This window comes from Vitis riparia, chromosome 13, assembly GCF_004353265.1.
Source record: "Vitis riparia cultivar Riparia Gloire de Montpellier isolate 1030 chromosome 13, EGFV_Vit.rip_1.0, whole genome shotgun sequence".
Taxonomy (NCBI): Eukaryota; Viridiplantae; Streptophyta; class Magnoliopsida; order Vitales; family Vitaceae; genus Vitis; species Vitis riparia.
The window spans coordinates 6,209,497-6,224,976 of record NC_048443.1 but is presented as its reverse complement, the minus strand read 5'-3'; the positions used below and the strand labels follow the sequence as shown (position 1 = coordinate 6,224,976).

Genomic DNA, 15,480 nt, shown 5'->3' with positions numbered 1-15,480 from the left:
TAATAATACGTACAAATCATGAAGGATAGCATCATTACTCTGCACCTGGGAAAATGGAGTTCCATAACAAATTTGACTCCCCAAAAGGTTCAACAAAATTTCCAACCTTTCCAACTATGCCTTGGCTTTGAGGCTCGAGGCAATGAGAAATCAGAAAGTGATCCCATCAGTCGACACCCAACCAATGGTGGGAGGATGCCAGCATTTTGAAAATCCTAGAAAACATACACAAAACAGCTAGAAGAAATAGAAACTATGCGTGATCGAGAGCAAGCATCTGTAACAGCAATATCGTCGTTACTGTCCACAAGGTATTAAAAATGACAAAAAAAATGGAAAAGAAAAAAAATTGCCCCCAGAAAATTGTTTGGGCGGATGCTTGCTCCCACTCATGACCTTTTTTCATGGGTCTTGCTTGTGGACACTTGACATATCAATCTTGATCTGGGAAAGCCTCCCCTGTGCTTATCTTGTTTTCATGCCACTTGGAAAAGCCATCTTTCAAAGCCTCTCTCATCCATGGATGCCGGCAGTTCTCATATGCTTCAGGTATGGTTAACCAACTTCTCCTTCGGGTGTTCTGCTCTGGCCATGACTCCATCTCCTCCTTCACGAACAAGGCAAACATTGCAGCTTTACATGATCCTTCTGGGCTAAACTCATCTTGGAGGGTTTTACTCTTGAAATGGTAATGCCCAAGGAATTCCTGAAAAAGTCGCGACAGAAACAGGGGTTAGTCCCACTCAGGTCCAAGTAACCGAGTAAAGCACGAACAAACAGATATGTTACAGCATAAGTCTCACATTATAAAGAATTTGAATAGATAGGAGGAATATAGTTGAGGAAAGAAAGATCGTTCAAAGGAATAGCAGAAGAGGGAGGAAAGTATTTTTAGGACAAATTTGGCATATTCAAGTGGCCAAAACCTCAAGATCCTAAAGCAATCATTTTCCCATTTTTCTTAAGCCCCATGATTGCCAACATCTGTTTCGGCTGGATCCATACACTTGAACCTGGTGTTAACAGCCTTGCACGGAACGGTTTGATCAAGCAAACCCGTCTAGTTTTTGGATTCACAGATGCCAGAGAGTACCCAAAGAGAGAAAAAGACAATAATATCATAATAACTACCAAAATGGTTAAACTTCAGCAATTTTCTTCCTTAAATCAGCCAGGGGTTTCTAGTGGCGTTTTTTTTTTTTTTTTTCCTTTTATGCTAGTTGCTTGCTTCTCTTTTAGTTCTCAAAGATCTCTCATCCTTACCCTGTTTCCCTTTACCACCTAAATAATAACAATGACAATGATAATGACAACAATAAGAGTAATGACATAGACCAATCTTCTTTTCTGAATAGTAATAATAATAGTAATCATTAAAATTGTAATTGAAAAATGTGAAATCCTGTTAGACCGGGCATAGGAAAACTGAGATTATGTGCTTCACCAGAAACAATGCCTATGAATCTAATCCTGAAGCTCCAGCTCCAAAAGCCCAGATGTTTCATTGCAACTGCCACTGGTATGATTTATAGCTTGCACATTGCTTATTCCCATAGATTTCATTAGCATTTTCAGTCTTCTTTTATCCATGTTGAAAGTTCATCTCCATGCAACAAAGCTATCATGACTCCCTCCCTTGCTACGGCCAATGGAAAAATATATTTGAAATACAAGAGGAAGAAAAAATCCTTCTTCCTTAAAAAGACCAAGGCAAAAAAGATAGTGCATCCTCCCTCCCTCCCTCCCTTATGGTAAATGGAAAAGTAATATGAAAGAGCACAAAACTTACTGAAATGCAAAAGGAATAAAATGTTCAATAGAGTTCATTCAACTTTGCACATTGCTTATTCCCATAGATTTCATTAGCATTTTCAGTTCTTTTATCCATGTTGAAAGTTCATCTCCATGCAACAAAGCTATGCATGACTCCCTCCCTTGCTACGGCCGATGGAAAAATATATTTGAAATACAAGAGGAAGAAAAAATCCTTCTTCCTTAAAAAGACCAAGGCAAAAAAGATAGTGCATCCTCCCTCCCTCCCTCCCTTATGGTAAATGGAAAAGTAATATGAAAGAGCACAAAACTTATTGAAATGCAAAAGGAATAAAATGTTCAATAGAGTTCATTCAACTTTGGGCTCTCCCTTTTAGCCAATGAATTTGCTTCAAGTTTATTTTCTCTGGCTAACCAATTTACTTGGAACAAGTTAGGGAGTGACACAAGCCCCAAATCTGTCAAAAGTTAGCAATATCTCAATGACCTAAGGTTTCCCCTCCTCATCCAGGAATTAACCATGACCCCCATCCAAACCCTTAGAGGAGGCCTCACACAGATGTCCCAGGGCTGATTAAATCTGTTTCAATTGCAAAGCCATAACCTTCAGGTTTGGAGAATGTGGGATGATGGTACCTCCAGGGTCCCTCCAATGCCTACAATACTTAATTGGCCAGAGTTTCCAAAAGAGGTCTAATCAAAATTAACCTTGACTTTATCTTTAGGAGGGGAGGGGTCAAGGACCATGTCAACTGCACAGGTACAAAGCAAGAGTATACTACAGTCATCCAGTCAGCTAAACAACCAAAAGAACTCTCTAAATTTTTGAATGCTGAAGGCCAACTCTGCCAACACTTTCACCATAAAAATCATATAGTTCCTCCCATTCCATATGACCCCATCTATAGCAAGTGCGACCACCTATCTGACTTTCTTCTGAGCACACAAAACCTGCCACATCTTTTAATTGTTAAATTGAAACCAGTCAATTTAAGAATTCATCTAGCATTTTCAATCTAATAAATAAATTTCCTACTCTTCCATCATATTAATAGTTCTATCCTCCACATTTGCTTCTGATCTAAACCTGTCCTTCTTTTTGTTTCCTTTTTTTTCTCCTCCCTCTCACGTTTTTCAACATCTCAAAGCATGTAATGACCTGATTATCCATAACAAGTTTTAAGATATTATTGATTAGGATCACATAGTGACCTGATGTTGTATGCATTTTCCTTACTAAGGTACTAAGGTAACCTACACTTACAGACAATGCAAAGATGACTACTAATTGTACTAAGAGATCATATATGGATTTAATGGTGACTATCATGGGAAGGAAAATGCATAGTTAATACAAGACAATTCACTGAAATAGAACTTTGCACATAAGGGCATCAGAAGTCATATCCAATGGCAGCAATAGTCAAATACAGAAGACAAATACTAAAAACTAGCATGTTAAAGATGCAATGGATGATAATTTGATTAGACAGGATTAATTTCAGCCCCTAAAATTTAAAAAACCTTCAGAAACAATTAGATAATTTAAGAGAGATAGTTATCATATCCCAAGAACTCAATAAGCTTTTCTACGAAAAAAATAAATAAATAAAGGAGAGAGAAAACTAAAGGTTCTTTTTTATGGAACCAAACAGACTTTAAAATCAAATGGGAAAATTAAATACCATCAGAACCCCCCGGACTCCAGCTTCTTCAATAGCTTCCCTTATTGCTGCCTCCTCAACAGTTTCATCATTCTCCCAGCCTCCCTATAACAGTTTAACAATCAGTTATAACATTTATTCAATATTAAAAAATGACTAAGATTCAATTATCACCAGAATGAAATTTAATATGCATGTATTCTCCAGGTGACAGAACTGCAGTGAACCGTAAATGACTAAAATTATAGCACCAAGCATCGGTTTCACCAGCTAGCCTAAAGTAAGTTTGTTTTTATTATTATTATTATTATTATTATTATTTTATTTTATTATTATTATTATTTTTTTAATTTTAAACCATATAGATTCAAAGTAAGAACTGTAAGAATAAAAAACTCAAACTTATCTACAACCCTAACAAAGCCTTAAATACATGTATCAAAGACATGGAAGGCAGATGAGTGGCAAATTATGCACTGCTTAGCCTTGGTGTTTACAAATCTAGGAATCAAGATATTAAACCAACTTGCCACATATGAAAATCTCATATCCAATATAATATGATTTCAGATGTATTTGGAATCCATTTTTAAGATTTCACAACACCAAATGATAAATGTTTTTGCTTGTGTGTATACATAGAAAATAGCAAATCACAATTACTTGTAGTGCAGTTGATCAAATAAACAAGCAAAAACATCATTCCTTAGACAATATATCGAAAAGATAATTCTCATAACTGCGTACCTTTGGAAACAAGAGACCTGGACCACTGGGTGAATTGATCATAAGCACTTCAACAACCTTCTCAGAATTTTCATTGCTTCCCTCATCAGGATTTCTATGCTTAAATGGAATGCACCTGTCAAAATTCTCATGAGTTAACTTCTGGAAACTAGATTGGAGAGTAGCATCACACAAATGTTCAAAAATTTTTGATCTGACACCAAAGACTAAGAGTAAGATTATGCAAAGTTCTTTAAACATTGTTCATAAATAAAACAAGCTACCATATACAGAAAGAGGCCAATAAACCAATCCGCTGGGTTCTACTCATCCATATGGGAGGAGAAAAATGGCACTACAGAGGAAATTGCTAATAGAACTTGATCGAAATCAGTTTCATCGTTGGCTAAATTATTCACCACTTGATTGTTATGTAAGAGGAAACCAAAAATTGATATAAACTTTGTTGAGATGTGGCAGTAAGCATCCAGCAACTCTAAAATTGCATAACTATCTAGTGGGCCTCACTCACCTGTAGTTGAAATTAACTTGCACAAACTATTCTTTTCACATCACACAGTGCCCAAAGAAAATAATTCCATAAGCTGAGTCTCCCCTCCCAAATAAAAGGCCATTAACTAGCACAAACTGTTCTTTTCACAACACAGTGCCAACGAAAATAATTCCATAAGCTGAGTCTCCCCTCCCCAAATAAAAGGCCAATCTAACAGTGATGTACCCCTCTACAATATCTTCACCCCCATATGCAGTGCCTTGTTCTCACTTCTTAATGTCATCAAAACAAATCCTGTTCCTATTCAAATTATAAATCAAAATCATGTTGAGGATTAAAAGCAGGAATAACATAAAGATATGTGTCATATCGAGTCACCTAGGAATCTGGGCAATGATAAACTGGGTGCCTGGACTAGCACTTGGCTACCAGAAGAGAAATTGCCTACTATAATCCAGCCATCTTGCCAAGCCCAAGTGTATAAGAGAGACTGATGACCCAAAATCATGTTATCTAATCAAACTCATTATTTACCATGTGGACATAGGTTAGAACCACCAGGGATTAAATCTTCATCATTTGCTTTTGATACACCTAGTATTTCTTTTAACATGCATCAATACTTTGTTTGAATATTAAGTTTCATAAAGGTTAGAATAAATCACAGTGTTACCATTAAAACACCCTTGTCTACTAAAATGTTAAGAAACTGGAACTGTTTCCCCAACATATCCCCACCCTCACACACAAATAAATAAATAAATAAAAATCTTTCCATGATCTACTTTAGAAATAACCGGAATTGGAAATCTGCCTACACTTTTACAATCCTATTCTACAAGTCATTGTGGGACCAACCTCAAATCACAACCCACCACCTATGGCTACTCATATCCTCTTACTATTCCACATGAAAAGCTTTGTTCACAACAATTGGCCTCTTCCTCAAAACATTTTCAATGCTTAAAATTCCCAAACCTTCCACCCCATTAAGCAAGCAAAACCATTTTTAAAAATTCAAAAGATGATACTTAAATCATGTTCCAAAACTCCCCAAAGAAAGTCCCTTTAAAATTTTCATTCCACTGTATTAATGAAGGCATGGTAAAGAGTAGCATAGTACATCAAAGTACTAGTAAAGCAGTCCCAACCAAGATCATCCTCCCTTTAAGTAAATGCACCCCCACCATCCAAACTCCACCCAAAAATGTATTCAGAATTCAGATAAATCATTTCAAACTAAATCCAACAACATAATTGGTGATTCAAAGGGAAAAAAAAAAAAAAAGATCCCACCACACACCCAAATTCAATCCCCTCGTTTGGATCCTTACCCAGTTTGACATACACCATATACACACATTTGTAATACATTATCAAGAATACATACTTTTCGGGCATTTGCAGTATATTCTGGCTTAATCTACCAACTCCATCAAAACCCTACAATTAAAACCAACAAAAACGCCAATTCTTACTTCCATTAACAAAAATGACACATACCCACTTACCCACCAACAAGTCAAAGGTTATTCAAATTAAGTTATAAAAAAATGAAAGATAAAAATTGAAAATAAATAAATAAGTAGGTGGCTCCCATGAAAATGACCTTACAAACATATACATCACCATCAACAATGACAGCAACAAATCATAAGACATAAAAATAAATAAAAGAGTACAGTGGGGGGAATTTGATTACCCGGCAATAAGGCGACAGCCGGCTTCGTAGCGCTGCTGATGACGACCTGTACGGGCAACCAAACCAGACATGCTCAGTATTAGAGAAAAGGTTTTTATTCACTATGAACCCAGGTGGTGATTGGCCATTGATGTCGCGGTTATGCAGATGATTCCGCTGGATAATTCCACCATTGTTGATGAGTGCTGCGGTTGTGATGAGCCCTTCAGAGCATGATCCAATGGCTGATAGGGTTTCACTCTGTTCGAAAGAGAGAGATAGAGAGAGAATGAAACTCAAATGTGGAAAGGAGGATTGCGAGAGCTAGAGAGAGAAAGTAGCGGATCGAACGGTGAGACTAGGTCAAAGGTCAAAGTCTCGACGCCGCATTTTAAGAAGTCAACCGGAGTTTGCTACTTTTTGCACGGAAGGGTCCTGATCCTCCGAGGGTACCTGCTGAAGCAGCCCCATCCGTCCGATCAGAAATTCATTCCGTTTCTACCTTTTCCCAACATAGGTGATGACGAGTTCCATGGGGTAATGGGCCTCTGAGTCTGGCCCAACCTAGCCTTATGGGCCTAAGCCCAGAAATTTCTAATTTGTCAACTTACCATTTCTTTCAAAATTTTCTTTTAATTGCTTTGTCCACAAAAAAGGCCTTGTTTGGGAAGAGTTGAAACTTAAGCCAGAGTCACAATTTACTTTAAAGGGCAATATCGATATTGAAACGGTTCTACTAAACATGAAAGAACTCTTATATAAGCCAAAATAAAACTTCTATAAGAAGCAACATTTCCTAACTTTGATATAATACACGATTTGCACAAGAAGCAATTACTTTTTAATCATAAAATACTTGCACTAATAGCTATATCCCATAGAAATTGTCTTTATATGATTTCCAATGAGACCACAAAATAAAAGGAATGCCAGTCCCAAAGCTTTTCCGAGCAGCTCGAGCCTCGAAGCAAGGGCGGCCGTAGATCACAGAGTAGGCATGCTACAAGCTCCATGTCGGACTTGTTTTTCCTTTATTATCTATGAGGCAGTAATAATCAATTTTAATTTAATTTAATAATAATTTAAATAACAATAACAGTTAATTATACATTGTGCTCGACTTCACTTAGAGCTAAGCAAGTGATAAAATAGATAGCATATCGAAACCTAAAATGGTAGTACTGTTATGTATCATACTCTACTCCTCATATGGCCCTCTTCACTACAGAAACTAAGCCAAAAAAAGAACTATAACAAACATGGATTTAGTCATCACCCTAAAGCCCTCCCTTAGTTTTCCGTTGCCATTGCCGTTGCCGTTTGCTCCCCATCGGCAATTTCTTCATCACCAGCAACAACCTCCTCTCCGGTGTTCATTTGGGTAGGGGGAGGTGGCAGCACTGTTGTCACCATCTCTATCAGGTCTTCAATCCCTTCTCCCATCCGCTTCTCGCTTTCCTCTATAATCTAATTACAACATAAAATATTAAACAAGTTTGCAAATGAAAAGCAAGGATATTCTCTAGCTACAATGCAATCTTTGGTCTTATACGAAGTACCAAGGTACAGTAATGCCTTTGCCCAGACCTCTCTTGGACCAGAAATTTACACTTCCAGATGATTACAAGAATTTAATCTTAAAGACAATTACAAATTTGAATTTAAAACCCACAAGAATTTAATGGAGAACATACAATTTGAGAATTCTAAAAAGTAAAACTAGGGTGCAAGATGAACAAGGAGTATCAACAATTAGAAACTGAACCCGATATTTAAAATAAGACAAAAATAACATGTTTCAAGAGTTCTGGACTTATTTGTCATGTTATGTTGTAACTCGTTTATTTATTTATTTATTTATTTATTTATTAAAATGCCTGTTTTAGTCAACTCCCGCTTGAAATCTTGGGGTTAGTCAGCTGTCACAACCTACATTTATATCATTCAACTAGATTGTGAATTACAAATGCAAGCACATTTCCTTTTTATAACTTATAAAAGGTGATTAGAGAGGTTCAAACGCTCGGTACAAGAACAAGACAAAATTTACCAAAGCTTTCCTTATCATTTCCATTAAGGAACTTCTTTAGTAGGAACTGGCTGTGAAAGCTTAGTGTAGTGTGCTATATCCCCTACATTTTCTTGAAAGCTTTTAACATACTGGATTCTGATTTCATAGCTTGATACATTGCCTTTAGAAAACAGAAAAATTTTCAGATCATGAACACCTTTGGTAGAGAGAAATGAATTGTTAAAACATCCCACCACTTCCTTCCATTGATTCGTTTAATGATGGAAAACAAAAGGAGAGGGTAGGTTTCTTTCTTGGTTCAATAAACTTTTACCTCACAGGTGAAGACATTTGGAGAGAGAACTAATAATTTAAGTTCAAAAATAAATAAGTCAATAAATAAAACAAGAATGACAACAACACACAACAAGCAACAATCCAAGAAAATTTACCGGGTCAATTTCAACTGGTGAAGCTGGCCTGATATTGATTATATTGAGGATCTCAGCCTTTGCAAGGTCATACTTTTTACATTTATCCAACAACTCATTAATGCTCTCTCTTGTTTGATTGCAAGCAGCACTCTCAACCAGATAGTCATAGACCTATAATATAATCTGGACTATCAGAAATACAAAGATTCACATCATTTAATCCAATAAAAACAAAATCAGGAACCATTTCTAACCTTAAACTCAGATGCTGCTATGGGGGCAATCACCCGAGTGGGATCCTTTGCAGCACCTCTAGACCGTAAAAAGTCAAGTACTTCAAAATTGGTAAGTGCACCAGCATTGGCTTTTTTTCTGCAGGACATTCAAACTTTGTAAGATAACCATGCCATCAAATAAATGAACCTGAAAGTTGCTGGAGGCTGAAATCACTATTATAAAATAACCAACTAGCAAAACCAGAAAATATAGAACCTAAAGAATACTGACATCTTCATCACTGGGGAAGACCAAGGGTGAAACCAATGAGCTTCGAATATTATTGCTCCTCAAGCATTGACAAGCAAGTATGAACCAGCTTCTGTATTGATCAACTTCTTCATTTCAACAAAAACTTAAACATGTGAAGTTCTAAACAAAGCAACAACAAGTCAGACTCCACAGAAGAGACAAAATGCTAACTCTTGTTATATTCCTATATTATTTCAGAAAAGCAACTAAAAGTTTCAAGATCAAATGACAGATTTTTTAGCTGTCCGAAAATTTCCAAAATATAGCCAAAAAAAAAACAAAAAGAAAGAGAGAGAGATAGAGAGAGAGAACAAAAATCTAACATTTCATAGATCAACATATCAACAAAAATGTCACAGGATTAATTTAATTGAATAACAAATCAACCACTAGAAATAATTATAAGTTCATCTAATTCCCATAAAGTTCCAATAGAATCAGTGTGAGAATGAGAATTGCCTAGAGCTCTTCTTCAATTGGGAATAGAGTAAAATTAGGGTTTGCCAGTTGGAATAAAAAAATTAGATTTTGCAAATGAAGTTGTGGATTTTAAACCAAGTCAAACTACTGTTTAACTTGGTCTACTTACATGTCAACCAAACTAAATATATTACATTGATTCCCAAAATTTGAACCTAGTACTAAAAGTTCCTAATGTTAGATTAAAGAAAATGATGAGGGGCTAGAATCAGTTAATTCTGAAGGCTTGGAAGTCAAGAAAGAGAAATATTTGAGTGCAGATCTGAGAAAGGTGAGGAGGAGGTTGAATGGACTTAAAGAAAAATACAATCCTTATTGGAAAAGTTTAAAAACCTTATAAAATAAACCATATTTTAAACTGGCCAGTTATAAAATCAGCTTTTCAAACTAATTTTCACAAAAACAGATCTGAATGGTGTAAGAATTGATACACATTTTATTTTCATTTTTTATGTATGCACATTATAAGTTTAGTATGAAAGATAGCAATAAAAAACCATCCTCTTATGCATATTACAAGTTTTGTATAAAAGGATTGAAATAAATAGTCATCCTGGTTACAGGGTAGAGGACAGTAGGCAATTCCCCAAAACCTCTAAAGGACATAATCAATATCTCCTCCATCCTTCTAGGTTGAACACAATCAATCCTTACAAATCGAAACAATCTACACCATAATATTGATGCTACTGCCATATGAAAAACAACATGATGTATAGATTCCCCACTCCCCCTACACATGATACACCATTCTGAGTTAAATGCTTTGTATGGTCTTCGTTGTTGGAGCAAGTCATTTGTATTGACATTCTTGTTTTCCACAACTCGTGCAAAGGCCTTCACTTTTGGTCAGGCTTTGGATTTCCAAATAAAACTTACAGGAATAAAAGGAACTGAATTGATAGAAGCAAAGATAGCATTAAAGAAGGAGCTAGTTCCTCAATCCTAAGAACAATCCTAAGGGTGATGAGGACCAAACTCTCCTGTTAGAAAAAGCAAGTGACAAATAGACATGGGCTAAAGCAAATATTAGAGGTTCCTCAATTCCTTGCTTTAAGAAGTTGCAGGCTTGCAGCAAAAATTGAAGTTATAAGATATAGATGGGGAGGAAGAAACTAGCACTAAGAAAATAATAAGAGTTTCTCAACCAAAGATCTTCCTAGAAGCATATTTTTGTACCATCACCCAACAAAAATATTTCTTCAAACCCCTAATTTCTTGGCCACCAAAGTTTTCCCTTGTCATTTTCATTCAATCTACTGATCTACACACCTCACTTCAAAGCACATTGCTTATATTTTCAGCTTCTTATTGCATTAAACATCACATAAAAAAATAGGGAGATATTTAACCAAGCATAGGAATACATAAAACAGAATTTGTATAACAAAAATTTTATATTTTTAATCAACTCCTTTCTTTGGTTCACTTAATTGTTCATTAAAATATAAATGAAAATAGCTTCATGTCCTCTCATAAGCTTATTCTAAATTAAGTTTTCTTTATAGCAGAGACAGGATCATAGTGATCACCTCCACGCAGTTCAAATGCAGCAAAACAACTTCTAACTCTATTGTTCAGTCAAAACTGACTCTCTTAAAGACCTGCATATCTTGATGCACTATTTCTTTGGCCCATGTCTATAATCTTACATCTTTACTTATCAAAGGAAAAAAAGAAAACTCTCTTAAAGATCTTCCAACATTAAGCTCAGAAGAGTATATTTTTTGGTGTATTAAAATGTCTAACCTATGTGTGTATCACAAGAAGATAATTCGTAGACTTATATACAACAATTTAATCATTAAGCTTGTGAAAAATTGGCTCAAGTGATTTTTTTTCATGTCTTGCAATTCAAGAAATCCAACCTACATCATGATTGAATGATAGTGGCTATAAGTGATATGGTCCTTCTACTCCATTAAACACATATCTGGTTTTTATTTAGCACAAGACATTAAGGTTGGGCTTGGAAACTTGGATTTGGACTGAGAAGCTTCAGATTTAAGGGGTCGAATTCAAATCCTTTGTTGGAATCAAATATAAAGATGTGCACACATTTTTGATAAATCTGTTCTAGAACTTAATAAACCTAACCCATTGATTTTAAATAACATTAAAATACATGCAACTCGAAATTCATGCTTTCTCAAAGTTGCCCATAATTTTCATATCATATTTGGACTGCTTTGAATTTTTTACCCTAAAAATTTGAAGAAATCTTAAAGCGCTACACATGAACAAACATTGTTTTCTTCTAAGCAACCAATCTAGCATAAGACAAACACTAGAGGTTCAAATTTACTCTTTACAAGAATTGGAAGGTAGAAAAGTAGAAGACAGATTAAGTTTAGCCCAAACTTCTATCTCCAGTCTCTGATATCTTATCCTCAAGTTTTGTACTCAATCCTATTTGCCTCTACTCATTGCTTAAATTTCTCAAGATATTAACCTCCTCTAACTAAACCTTTCTCTTATCTTCACTTAATTTGCATAATTTTTTTTTCGTTTTTAGATGGTTGAAATTCCAAATTTTTGTTAGCACATTCTAAATTAAAAAGAAAAAGAAAAAAAATAAAAATTGGATTGAATATTTATGAAGTTCCACAACATCGCTACCGAAAAATCAGGAGATAAACTCAATCGAATAGCGAATGAACCAAAGCAGTAAGAATGGAAATACCTGGAGCTCTTGTAGAAAAAAGTTAGAATTTCTCGGCAACCAAACAAGAAGGGGTTTTTCTTTGCTGCTCTGCTCTCCCTCTCTCCACCCTTCCCAACCCGACTTCTCTCTCATATCCAAGGATGAAAGTTTCCATTTTTTGGCCGAAATTTCGGGTTTCGGTGGCCGGCGATACGAAAAGGGGGGGGGCGAAATGTTGATGGGAGAAATTTCGCCAAATTTCGGTTAAAATCGGCGAAAAAATCGCCGAAAAATGGATGCAGGCGAAAAATCGGCGAAATCTTCCAAAAATCGCCGGATACTGCAATTTATCGGCGAATTTTCGGTTTGTATCGCCGATTTTATTTCCGATTTTTCGGGAAATTTCCCGATATTTCCTACCAGTCCAGCCCGCGCACAGGATACAAAATCTGATCATGATTTGCAGGCAAAGGTTGTGTTTTTTAGCCTGGCTCAAAAATCGTGGATTTAAGGTTCGTGAAATTTAAATCCAATGGCACAAAAGCAAAGCGACCCCTAGAACAGATCCAGAAAACACAGGAAGCAAAAAAAAAAAAAAGCAATCTTTCTTGTTTTCCTTGGGGATTTTGCATGGATTTTCTCGGAAATCAAACGAGGATGAACTCTCCCGGAAAACGAATGGGGGATGGATTTTCTTGGGAATCAAACGGGGTTGCAGAAAAATAAAAATAAATAACAAGATTAGATTAGTACCTGGGAGGATTGAGAGTGGCAGAGGAAAATAGGGCCTTTTTAGGGATTCTCTCGCCTGGAGGGCAACTTCAGAAAAGTGCTTCTTGCTGCCCGAGTGAGAGAAGTGGGTGGCCTTTTTATTTTAGATTTAGTAGAGATTAAAAAAGAAGAAGAAGGAAACATATCTTGAGAACAATTTTCCACTCTCTGTATAAATAATTATTAATTATCCATCTTTATTTTGATTAAATAACTACCATGAATTAAAATTTCGATTTTTATCGATGATATTTTATGAATTAAAATTAATTTGATAAGACAAATTATTAATAATTTTAATTATTTAAATAAATTAATATTAATAAAAAAAGTTATTATCACATATTTTTAATAAAATTTTAGAAATTAAATCTCAAATAAAATATTTTATTGATATTTCAATTTGGACCCTTTTGCATTTGATGGTCCAAATTGAAACTGGATATGATCCAATGGTCAGAATTGAACCTCAAGCTATATAATAATATGTATAAATTATTGATATTTACTAAAATAAGTTTTTTATGAAACTTCATAATGAGTGTATAAGTACAACTGATAAAATATACTTATGTATAATATCACAAATCGTATTATATATATCTATATATATCAAATTATTCACCAAAACAACTTTAAATTGTCTATTATACTTTTAATTATATTAATATAAGGTTTTTTTATATTTCCATGAATTTTGATCAATTTTTTGTTTACAAATTTTTTTTTCAAAATATTTGTCGATATTTCTCTGATATATCCAATATATCCATAAAATCAAGTTACCGATATATCCGTGATTACCGATATTTTCATCCTTGGTTGTATCATACAAATATGAGGCTTATTGATCATATGTTGTCATATATTTTATTGCAAATACTCCAACGTGAATTGATGTCCTTGCATGACAACTAATAAATGAATCTAGCAAAGTCCCGAAGTGTGTTAGACTTACTAACTTAAAGGATATAATTCTCTGAAGAAGGAGAATACAAGGAAAAATTAACACTCTTGAAGAATTAAAAAAAAAATGGTTGATCAATGACTAACAATAGCCCTCAAAGAGGCACAAATAAAACAAATAACTCCTAAAGAGACATATTTAATAAGTAGCCCACTAAAGAAGTATAAATTGAACGAGTAGCCCTTGAAGAGGCATATGTATCTTACAATAATGAGATCTTAATAAGTTATTAACAACACTTTGGCTTTTCAAGTGGCTTTTGAGCTCATAAAAAATGATTAAGATCCCAAACCTCAAAATGTGAAGAATCCCGACATAAAAATGATTGATTAAAATGGAAAGAAGTTGAAAGTAGTAAAGAAAAAAAAATCTTCTCTTCTTATTCATTATGAGTTTGTACAGAGTATTTAAAATGCAAAAGAATTGAGAAAAAGGAATTAATATTCCTAACCTAATTAGAGATTTGATAGCCTAATTTTTATCAATTAAAGAATTATCTAATGAATATATATCTAACAGCTATATAGATGGTTGTAACATATACAACTATACTAGTCAACTATACGAGAGTAATTATAGAAAAATTTGAGTGTATTTAGGTTCATATTCAAACTTAAATCTTCCAACACTTCTCCTCAAGTGGGTGCAAAGATATTTTGCATTCTAAGCTTGTCTAAGATATGATGAAATGCCAATCAATTTCCACATTTTTTGTACAATCATAATATACCGGGTTATGAGCTATATTAATAGCTATCTTGTTGTCATAATACAATATCATAGGATCTTTTATCTTGATCTTAAGGCCAATGAGCATAATTATTAGCCATAATGGCTTGCAAATGCCTTGAGTCATAACTCTAAACTCAACTTTTAGACTTGATCAAGTAACAATGGGTTATTTCTTACTTCTCCAAGTGATGAGATTACATCCTACAAACATATAATATCCATTTGTTAACTTTCTATCTACTACAAATCATGCATAATCTACATCAGTGTAGGCTTCCAATCTTAAATCATCATTTCTTTGAAATATTACTCCTTTACCCAAGGTAGCCTTTAGATATCTGGTAATTTTGAATATAACTTCTAAGTGGGATTTTAGTAGAACATGTATAAATTGACTGACTATACTTATAGCATAAGCGATATTTGCCCATACATGTGATATATAAATCAATTTTCCCATCATTCATTGATAAGTGCTTCGATTTGTTGAACCTTCTTCGATTTTCTCCCCTAGCATTTGGTTTGCCTTAACAAGAGTCTTAATTGGTTTACATC

General features: G+C 34.6%; 2 protein-coding genes across 9 annotated transcripts; both read right to left on the bottom strand.

The window, feature by feature from the left end:
• Nucleotides 1-34: 34 nt before the first annotated feature.
• Nucleotides 35-6,833, bottom strand: LOC117928144 (nudix hydrolase 16, mitochondrial-like). 2 transcript variants are annotated; one of them, XM_034848015.1, is made up of 5 exons: nucleotides 6,380-6,833; nucleotides 6,068-6,120; nucleotides 4,185-4,299; nucleotides 3,459-3,542; nucleotides 35-706 (listed from the first exon to the last, which is right to left on the bottom strand). In XM_034848015.1, exons 2-5 carry the CDS (start codon nucleotides 6,076-6,078, stop codon nucleotides 434-436), a joined length of 483 nt encoding a protein of 160 aa, XP_034703906.1. In that variant the 5' UTR covers nucleotides 6,079-6,120; nucleotides 6,380-6,833; the 3' UTR covers nucleotides 35-433. The 2 variants fall into 2 exon arrangements, with proteins under 2 accessions (XP_034703906.1, XP_034703905.1); XM_034848014.1 differs by lacking the exon at nucleotides 6,068-6,120 and having other exon boundaries at nucleotides 6,380-6,831.
• A 577-nt stretch (nucleotides 6,834-7,410) lies between these two features.
• LOC117928145 (DNA-directed RNA polymerase III subunit RPC9-like) lies at nucleotides 7,411-13,250 on the bottom strand. Of its 7 annotated transcripts, none has more exons than XM_034848019.1 (5): nucleotides 13,209-13,250; nucleotides 9,311-9,417; nucleotides 9,058-9,175; nucleotides 8,822-8,974; nucleotides 7,411-7,825 (listed from the first exon to the last, which is right to left on the bottom strand). In XM_034848019.1, exons 2-5 carry the CDS (start codon nucleotides 9,316-9,318, stop codon nucleotides 7,649-7,651), a joined length of 456 nt encoding a protein of 151 aa, XP_034703910.1. In that variant the 5' UTR covers nucleotides 9,319-9,417; nucleotides 13,209-13,250; the 3' UTR covers nucleotides 7,411-7,648. The 7 variants fall into 7 exon arrangements, with proteins under 7 accessions (XP_034703910.1, XP_034703914.1, XP_034703908.1 ...); XM_034848023.1 differs by having other exon boundaries at nucleotides 9,311-9,401; nucleotides 13,209-13,237; XM_034848017.1 differs by having other exon boundaries at nucleotides 9,311-9,451; nucleotides 13,209-13,235.
• Between the last annotated feature and the right edge of the window lie 2,230 nt (nucleotides 13,251-15,480).

What these genes read in the sequence shown, in the direction of transcription:
- LOC117928144 (XM_034848014.1), bottom strand. Translation starts at nt 6,450, where the DNA reads ATGTCTGGTTTGGTTGCCCGTACAGGTCGTCATCAGCAGCGCTACGAA. An exon ending in GGCTGTCGCCTTATTGCCGG is followed by an intron (nt 4,300 to 6,379) that starts GTAATCAAATTC and finishes GAATTTTGACAG; the next exon opens with GTGCATTCCATTTAAGCATA. An exon ending in CAGGTCTCTTGTTTCCAAAG is followed by an intron (nt 3,543 to 4,184) that starts GTACGCAGTTAT and finishes AAACTGTTATAG; the next exon opens with GGAGGCTGGGAGAATGATGA.
- LOC117928145 (XM_034848019.1), bottom strand. An exon ending in TAGCAGCATCTGAGTTTAAG is followed by an intron (nt 8,975 to 9,057) that starts GTTAGAAATGGT and finishes ATTATATTATAG; the next exon opens with GTCTATGACTATCTGGTTGA. An exon ending in CACCAGTTGAAATTGACCCG is followed by an intron (nt 7,826 to 8,821) that starts GTAAATTTTCTT and finishes TGTTGTAATTAG; the next exon opens with ATTATAGAGGAAAGCGAGAA.